Source organism: Mustela nivalis, assembly GCF_964662115.1.
Source record: "Mustela nivalis genome assembly, chromosome: 3".
Classification (NCBI taxonomy): Eukaryota; Metazoa; Chordata; class Mammalia; order Carnivora; family Mustelidae; genus Mustela; species Mustela nivalis.
Genome location: NC_139022.1, coordinates 4,901,254 through 4,910,131, shown reverse-complemented (window position 1 = coordinate 4,910,131; position 8,878 = coordinate 4,901,254). Strand labels below are relative to the sequence as shown.

Here is an 8,878-nt window from a genome sequence, read left to right as displayed (position 1 = left end):
GTACTCCCACCAGGTCAGGAGCCACGGTGTGCCCGAAGGGCAAAGCAGGTGTGGGACCAGAGCCCTAGAGGCGCCAGTGAGGGCCACTTGCCCTGCGCCACCGCGCCTTGCGGATATCACGTGCCCTGCGCCGACGCATCTGCCAGGTGTCACCCTGCCCAGTGTCACGTGTCCTGCGCCAGCACGCCTTGCGGGTATCACGTGCCTTGCGCCGTCGCGCCTTCTGGGTGTCACGCTCCTGCACCGTCGCGTGCTCCTCGCGTCGCACTCTGCTGTAGTCACTCGTGGTGGAGCCGCGTGCCACCACAAGGCTTGCGGGCTCGCTTCACAGCACTGTCCCCCCTCATGGCCGCCCCCTGGTCAGACTCACGCGCCACGCCTGGAGCATCCCCACCCGCGGCCCCGCACCTGCTCCTGCTCCTGCTCCTTCTGCCCCCCGCCCCGGCTGCAGCCATGGCCCACAGACGCCCCCGGAGCCAGGGCGGCGCCTGGAGCCCCGACGTGGGTAGGACCCCTCCGCGCCAGACATGGCTGTGGTCCTAGTGTGCGGTTCGGAGTCCTTCCCCCCACTCCAGGGTGGAACCTGCCCTGCACTGCCCTGGCTTCCCTTCCGTGCCCCCGCCCTTTCCGGGCCCTCCCTTCCCCAGGTCTCCCACCATGCCCCGTCTGTGCCCAGCCTGCCCTGCCGCTGCAGCCGCTCGCAGGCTCTGTCCATTTCTCCTCAGCCTGTGGCCATCGTTACATACAGGGGAAGATTTTGGGGGGTGCGGATGCCCTGGAGCGGAGGTGGCCATGGCAGGTCAGTGTGCACTACAGAGGCTTCCACGTCTGCGGAGGGTCCATCATTGATGAGTACTGGGTCCTCTCAGCTGCCCACTGCTTCAACAGGTGAGCAGGCAGTGCCGGCAGCCATTCGCCTGGGGATGCAGGGTAGCAGGACTGAGCAGGTGGGCAGCGCCTGCTGGGACTGGTCAGGGATGGGGGCTGAGGGGCCCAGCACTCAGCTCATCAGTGCGGCTTCTCCTTGCACAGGGCCAAGGGCTCCTTAGGGCCCCGGGTTCTCTGAGGCAGGGGTGGGGGACAGCGGGTCCCAGCACACAGCTCATCTTCTGCAGCCTCTCCTTACATGGGGCCAGGGGTTCTTTGAGGCCCCAGGTTCTCTGAGGCAGGGGTGGGACAGCGGGGCCCAGCACACAGCTCATCGGCTGAAGCCTCTCCTTGCACAGGGCTGAGGGCTCCTTAGGGCACTGGGTTCTCTGAGGCAGGGGGGAGCCATATCCTAGGACGAGAGGCAAGGTGGCATGACCCAGCAGGGCAAGAGGCATTCCTGGCAGATAGATTAGGAAAGACCTGCCCTCACAGGCATTCCCCACCACCCTGGGTGACCTGAATCCCCCGAGTCCTCCAGTGGCCCATGTCAGGACTTCTCTGGAGACAGTTCCGCCACACGGCCAGGCTCTCAGCTTGCTGGAAGCGTGCTTTTCCAGGCCTCCCGGGGCCTGAGAACACACAGTGCCCTTGCTTCCCAGGGGCATGACGCTCGAGTCACCATGCCCTTGTTCTCTGTCCTCCCAGGGACAAGAACATGGAGGCGTTTGACATATACGTGGGGCTGGTGGACCTCAGGCTTGCGGGCAATCACACCCAGTGGTTTGAGGTCAACAAGGTGATCGTGCACCCCACCTATGAAGTGTACCACCCTGTGGGAGGCGACGTGGCCCTGGTGCAGTTGAAGTCCCGCATCGTGTTTTCTGACTCTGTGCTCCCAGTGTGCATCGCATCCCCAGATGTGAACCTTCACAATGCCACTTGCTGGTCTACAGGGTGGGGACTCGTCTCCCCACAAGGTAAGAGCACGGAGGGTCAGGCCTTTTGCCGGACCTGCAGAGGACCATGGCTCTGTGTTGCTATAGGGAAGAGAGAATCCCGTCGGTTATGGGGCTGCAGGTGTCTGGAGCCTGGAGCATCCACCCACCCGGCATTCTGTATGCTGTTTCACCCCAGCTATCTCTGTTGTACACAGAGAAGCACTGACAGCTGCTGTGAGGACCATAACACACAGACTTCCAAACAGTTTTCTTTAAGATGCAAAATCCAACTGGGAAACCATCTTTTTAAACATATTTAAAACAAATCTGTTAATTATTCTGGTTTTCTCTATAATGACCTCATATTGTCTTTCTAGGTGTATACCTAGTACCTTAGGATATTTACAGGATTTTTTAAAGATTTTATTTATTTATTTGACAGAGAGAGATATCACAAGTAGGCAGAGAGATAGGCAGAGAGAGGGGGAAGCAACCTCCCCACCGAGCCGAGATCCCGAAGCAGGGCTCAATCCCAGGACCCTGAGATCTGATCTGAAGGCAGAGGATTAACCCACTGAGCCATCCAGGTGCCCCAGGATATTTACAGTTATTGAAAACATTCTTTTTTATTATATTTGCTGACCAGTCACACCTGTTGATTTTTGCACACTAACTTTCAGCCACCTTATGGAATTCACTTTTAATAGCTTGTCAGTCAATTACTTGATTTAAAAAAATCATATTTCCTTCAAATAAAAACTGTTTCATCACTTCCTTTCCCATATTTTTTCCTTTATATATGTTTTATTGGTCTTATTGTAGTGGCTGAACCTCCAATTAGAAATGATGCTAGGTCTCCTTTTCCTGTTTTTTATTTTAATGAAAATGCTTCTAATGATTTACTATAAGCTTGTGGCCTGGCCTGGAGACTTTAGCTTGATATCTTACACCAGATTAAGAAAGTTTAATGTCTGCTTTACTTAATTAAAAATTTTATTGAGATTAGGGTTCTATAAATTCAAACTGGAAATTTATAATTTTAGGATGTTCAAAGTAATCCCATGGTAACAAAGAAAATAGCTGTAGAATTTACAGAAAAAGAAATTAAGAAGGAATTTAAACATTTCACTACAAAAAAATCATTTTTAACCCCAAAGAAGATAGAAATGAAGGAAATGAGGGACAAAAATCTATAAAGCCTAAAGAAAATGAAAAGCACCGCGATTGAAGTAAGTCTCTCCTTATCAGAGATTGCTTTAAATGTAAATGGATTAAACTTTCCAATGGAAGGACAGATTAAAAGAATGGATAAAAATAAGCTGTGTGCTGTCTTTTGAGAGGCACTTGAGATCCAAAGGCACAAACAAGTGGAAGGTTAAAGGACAGGAAAAGATACCCTTGCAAATAGTGGCCAAAGGAGAGCAGAGTGGGTATACTAATAATATCAGAGAAAATAGACCCTAAAACAAAGAAGGCTACAAGAGACAAGAAAGGACATTACAGATGAATAAAATTTCCATACAGCAAGAAGATACAAGAATTATCCACACTTACACACCTAATGACAAAGCAACAACATGTATGAAGCAACAAAGGACAGAACTGAATGGAGATATCAGCAGTTCTCCAGTAGCGGTTGTGGGACCAATACGCCTCTCTCAGTAATGGGCTTAACAACCAGACAGAAGGTACATAAGGAAACTGAGGACTTAAACAGCACGGTACCCCAACCAGATCGGACAGACACAGACATCACCTGCTCCAGCCACACACACGTTCTCAGGTGCCGTTGGGATGTTTTGTCAGGCAGACCATATGTTAGTACACAGGCGAAGTCTCAGTGGAGTTTAAAAGGTAAATGTCATACAAAGTAACTTCTCTGACTGCAACAGGATGAAACAGAAACCAATGATATGAAGAAAATAGAAAAATTCACAAAATTGTAGAAAGTAAAAAACACACATTTAAATAACCAATGGATCAAAGAAAAAAAAATCACCAGGGAAGTTATAAAATATTTGGAGATGAAAGGAAAGGAAAGGAAAAAAGAACAAGAAAGAAAAGACAACTTAAACCTTTAAGGGATGAGCAAAAGCAGTGCTAAGGGGGAAAATTAAAGTTGTAACATTTATTGCTTTATAAATACCTACATTTATAAAAGAAGAAAGACCTTGAACAAATAACTTCACTTTATGACCTAAGGAACTATAAAAAGAACTAACTAAGCCCAAAGCTAGCAGAAGGAAGAGAATAATAAAAATTAGAGCACAGAAAATGAAATACAGAATAGAAAAAAATAGCCAATGAGTCAAATGTCAGTTAAGTTTTTGAAAAGAGCAACAAAAGTAACAAACCTACAGCTAGACTGACTTCAGAAATCAAACTGGAAACATCACTACTGTAATCACAGAAATAAAAGGACCACAAGAGATTACTAAAATAACTCTAAGCCAACAAATTCGATAACCCCCATGAAATGGAGAAATTCCTAGAAACACTCAAATTACCAAAACTGACTCCAGAAAAAGTTACAACACTGAATGAGTAAGTGAATCAATTTTTAAAAACATCTCAACAATTAAAGTCCAGGACAAGGTGACTTCCCTGATGAATACCAAACATTTAAAGAAAAATTAACATCAATTCTTCTCCAACTCTGCAAAAAAGAGAGGAGGGAACACTTCCCTCATTCTGTGGAGCCAACATGACACTGATACCAAAGCCAGACAGGAAAGCACAAGAAAAGATGATTACAGAGACTGTCCCTCATGAAAATACACATATAAACCCTCAATAACACACCAGCAAACTGACTCCAACAGCACATTAAAAGGGTTGTGCACGCCAATGAAGTGGTATTCATCCCAGGAATACAAAGGGTAGCCAACACACAGAAATTAGCCAGTGTAACACAGCACACAAGGGAATGAAGGGGGAAACCCATACGTTCGTCTCTGGTGGTGCAGACGGAGCATGTGACAGGACCCACCGTCCCTTCATGATGAAATTCCACTCCCAAAGCAACTAGGAAGAGGTACTTCCTTGGCACAACCAAGGATGTTCATGAACAACCCACAACTAACACCGCAGTCAGTGCAGGAAAGTGAGCAGCTCATGCCTCAAACCAAGCACGATGGGAAGCCCCCTCTCACCCCCAGGATTCTGTGCTGTGCCAGAAACTCCCAACAGTTCAATGAGGCAAACTAGAAGTCGCCCTAACTGGAAATGAGATAAGAACTGTCTCTCTGATGACATGATGATACATATGGAAAATTCCAGGGAACCCTAAAAACAAATTCGCAAAACCAACTACAGACAAACGGTCTCAGTGGAAAGTTGCAGGGCACAAGATCAGCACAAAGACTGGCTGGGTGTCTTGTGCCTTCTGTGAACCATCACAGACAGACAGTGAAGAAGCAGCCCTACATTGTCCAGAAGAAACGCTATGTATGAGCAAATTAGTCCGTGGAGGTGGAAGACTGGTGCACCAAACATACAAATCTTGCCAAGAGAGATTCTGAAAGACCTCAGTAAATACATGGACAGCCTGTGTATCTGGGCTGGACTTAATACTGCCAAGAGGTCGGCATCAGCCCAAGTGACCTGCGTGTCCTGTGCAGTTGGCACCAGGGCTCCAACGGCTCTTCTGCAGAAGTGGAAAAACCGACCGTGGAGTTCGTGTGGAATTGGAAGGCCCCAGAATAGTCACAACAGTCCTAACAAAGACCAAAGCTGGACAGAGTCCTGCCCCCCACTCTCAAATCGTACCGTGACGTTACAGTGATCAAAACAGCATGATTTTAGCACAGACGTGTGAGTACGGGTATGCATGTGCATGTATGCATGAGTGTGCATGTGCATGGGAGTTGGGCGGCCGTGAGTGTGTGCACGTGGGCACACAAGTATGTTGTGAGTGTGCATGTGTGTGACCTGCATGAGTACACACGTGTGTGTGCATGCATGCAGGTGTGAGTTCAGGTGTGTGCACGTGAGTATACATGTCAGTGATGGGAGTGTGCACATGTGTGCATGTGGATGGTGGGTGAGTTCAGCTATGTGTGCACATGCGTGTGGGTGGTGGGTGTGAGTTCGGGTGTGAGCGTGTCTTTGCTGAAGGCTAGGTGTTACAAGAGAATGTTTAGGCTGAACTCTCTGCACCCCAAATACACCTGGGGCAGGATCAGTCAGCCCGGAGAGGACTGGAGCCGGGTTGCGGGCTCTGCTGTGGCTGTGGCCATGTCTTCCATGCACTGGAGGCTCAGGTCCCTCCGTGAGGGCTGCTGGCTATGGGGCCTGGGGTGTTAATGGGTTCCTGCTCCAGCTTTCACCCCAGCATGTCTGCACACCCACAGCATGCTCTCACCTTACCTGACCCTCGTCGCTAGGCTGGTGTTGAGGGGGAGGAGCCGTGACTTCACTGGTCCAAACTGGTCCCAGGCCATGCTGTGGCCCTTTGGAGATGGGCCTCTGTGTACTCTGCTGCCACATCAGGACAGCCACGCTCCACTCGGTGTCCCCTCCCAGCTGGTGGAAGGCTTTTGCTCTGGGGGACAGAGGGAGTTCCATGACAGCTGGCCACCCACCAGACACCTGCCTCGAGGTGCTCTCTCCCTGAGCCCTGCCCTGACTCCATCATTGTCTTGTGGGCGCCCAGTGGAGACCCAGGGGACAGACCTAGCAGTGGACACAAACCTCACATCTGGGTCCACAGGCCGCCCCTCAGGAAGGCATGGAAATAATGTCTGGCTCTGCCCACCTGCCTCTATGTTCCATGTCCTTCTTCGTGCTCCGATGCAGGCTCATTGCTCTGATCCTCCATCCGCCTGGCTCCATGCGGTCCTGCTCGGGGAGCAGGGCACCTCCGATCCTCTCTCTCCACCACTGTCCTGGGTAGTTGGCAGGACTATGTGCCCTGGACTGGCTAGAACTCGGCATTCCAAGCCCCTGTGAGCTCCAGGGGCTGCGGAGTCCATGCTGCCGCCCTCTGCCCACCCCATGCCGCCTGTACCCTCTGAGGGCATGGCTCAGGTCCCAGCAGCAGGCTGAGGGCACCAGGACCCATGTGCCCTCTGGATCCCCTCCTATCCGCTTTGCCCTCCTTCTGGCATTCGCCTTGGGGTTCCAGACACCTGTGGGCCTCACAGCATGTCGCAGCCTGGGGAGTGGCCTTGCAGAGCGAGGGGTCCTCCAGGCCTGGCCCCATGTGTGGTTGCCCCTGTTCCTCTGTGGCAGGAGGGAACCATACTCCCATTACCCTGGGGGGCCTCGGCGGAGGTCCGGGCGGGTGGCTGGCTGACATGGTGGGCTGCAGGGTTCCCTGATGGCCTTTCCTGGACAGCCTCTCCCAGCACTGCAAACACTGGGTTTGTGGGCTCTCTGGCTGTGCATTTCCATTTGCACCGTCTGCCTCTTGTGTGGCTGGATGTGACCCAGCCAGCACAGATAGCAGCCACAAACACGGCTAACTTCTACTTTCTGTCTTCTTCCCCCCAGGTGCACATTCATTAGGTCCAAAACTGATTCCCCGGGTGCTCCCTGTCTTTCCCCAAACAAGCACCCTGCACTCCTTTGACACCAGGGTCATGTGGGTCTGCAGTGTGTGCAAACAGCTCTTCTTTAGCTGAATGAAGCAAGGCCAGAGCCATGGGACCCACTCGCACATGGGCCTGGAGATCACAGGTTTCCGGGACCAATTGCTGTGCCCATCAGGGTAGAGCCAGGCACACGGGGTGACACACAAAACCCAGAGGCCCATCTTGCATCACGGTCAGCCCCTCGTTCAGGGACCGGACTGACAGAGGCCCTGTCACTTGGGCCTGCTGTCGCAGGAGGGATGGGCTCCTGCTGCTCCTTCGGGCAGAATTCTGAGACATTTCTGCTGCCACTCGCTGACCAAAGTCTGATGCCCCCGTGCAGACGGGACTACAGGGTGAGCCTGCTAGTCTCTCACCAGACCTGCACTCCTTTCTGACAGGCCATGTCCCCAACAAGCTGCAGGAGGTACAGATACCTCTGATCCCATTGCCCCTGTGCCGGCTGCTCTACGGACACCTGTCGTACATCATGCTGGACATGCTGTGTGCCGGGGACATCAGGGACATGAGGACCGTGTGCGAGGTGCATCCCACGGAGGGGCCGAGGCCAAGCCTGGGATTTCAGACACTCACCTGTGTTGAGCCAGGGGTACTTCTGGGTGGGTGGTAGTTCCGGACAGCTGGTCCCCTGCAGGCCTCAAAAGCACAGCATCATGTGGCCTTAGCTGGGTGGGGGAGCCTGGGGTGGCTTGGGCACCGCAGTCCACTCCCAGGGCCCTGTGGAACCCAGCACTGCTGGAGCAGCCCAGGTTCCACATGGACCCAGGGGCCTTGCCCACTGCCGTCACCCTATGCCACCCACCCTGTGCAGGCAGGACAGTGGCAAGAGCTCAGTCTGCCTGCACCAGAGCCTCGGCCCTGGCGGGTGGGGCCAAGGGCGTGGCAGTGCCCAGGGTCCCCCTCGTGCAGGAAGCTGCAGGCCCTGGACTCCCCACTCATGGGAAAATCTTCTTCTCTTCCAGGGTGACTCTGGGGGTCCACTCGTCTGTGAATTCAACCACACCTGGTTGCAGGTTGGCATAGTGAGCTGGGGCCGTGGGTGCATGTACCCTATGTATCCTGCAGTCTACGCCCGCGTCTCCTACTTCTCCAAATGGATCCATTACCACATGGAGCACACACCCCCACCTTCTCAGCCACTCCCCGCCTTCGCCTGCATGCTGGGGGTCTCCGTCAGCGTCCTTGTGGCCCTGCTGGCTGTCCTGCCCATGTTGTGAGGGCTGAGGGCCCATCCTGACCTACTCAGACTGCATGCCTCTGTCCCTGTCCAGCTCAGCCCCTCGGGTCTCCTCACACCTGAGTGAGGTTAGGGCCACAGCAGGCCCAGATGTGGGGCGAGATCCAACCACAGAAAGGCAGAGCACCTTGGCTCAGTGCTCTGGGCTGATATTTGGGAAGATATTAAATGTTGACCAAGTGAGCATCCCAGAAATCCTGCGTCATCTGTCCACCCAGAGCACAGGCTCCCTCACGAAG

General features: G+C 52.5%; 1 protein-coding gene across 1 annotated transcript; it reads left to right on the top strand.

Moving 5' to 3' along the window:
• Positions 1-295: 295 nt before the first annotated feature.
• On the top strand, positions 296-8,619 carry PRSS38 (serine protease 38; the record flags this gene model as incomplete). The annotated part of the gene is made up of 5 exons (XM_082725226.1): positions 296-505; positions 726-888; positions 1,576-1,847; positions 7,783-7,925; positions 8,365-8,619. The coding sequence occupies exons 1-5, from the start codon at positions 346-348 to the stop codon at positions 8,617-8,619; spliced, it is 993 nt and encodes a 330-aa protein (XP_082581352.1). The 5' UTR covers positions 296-345.
• Between the last annotated feature and the right edge of the window lie 259 nt (positions 8,620-8,878).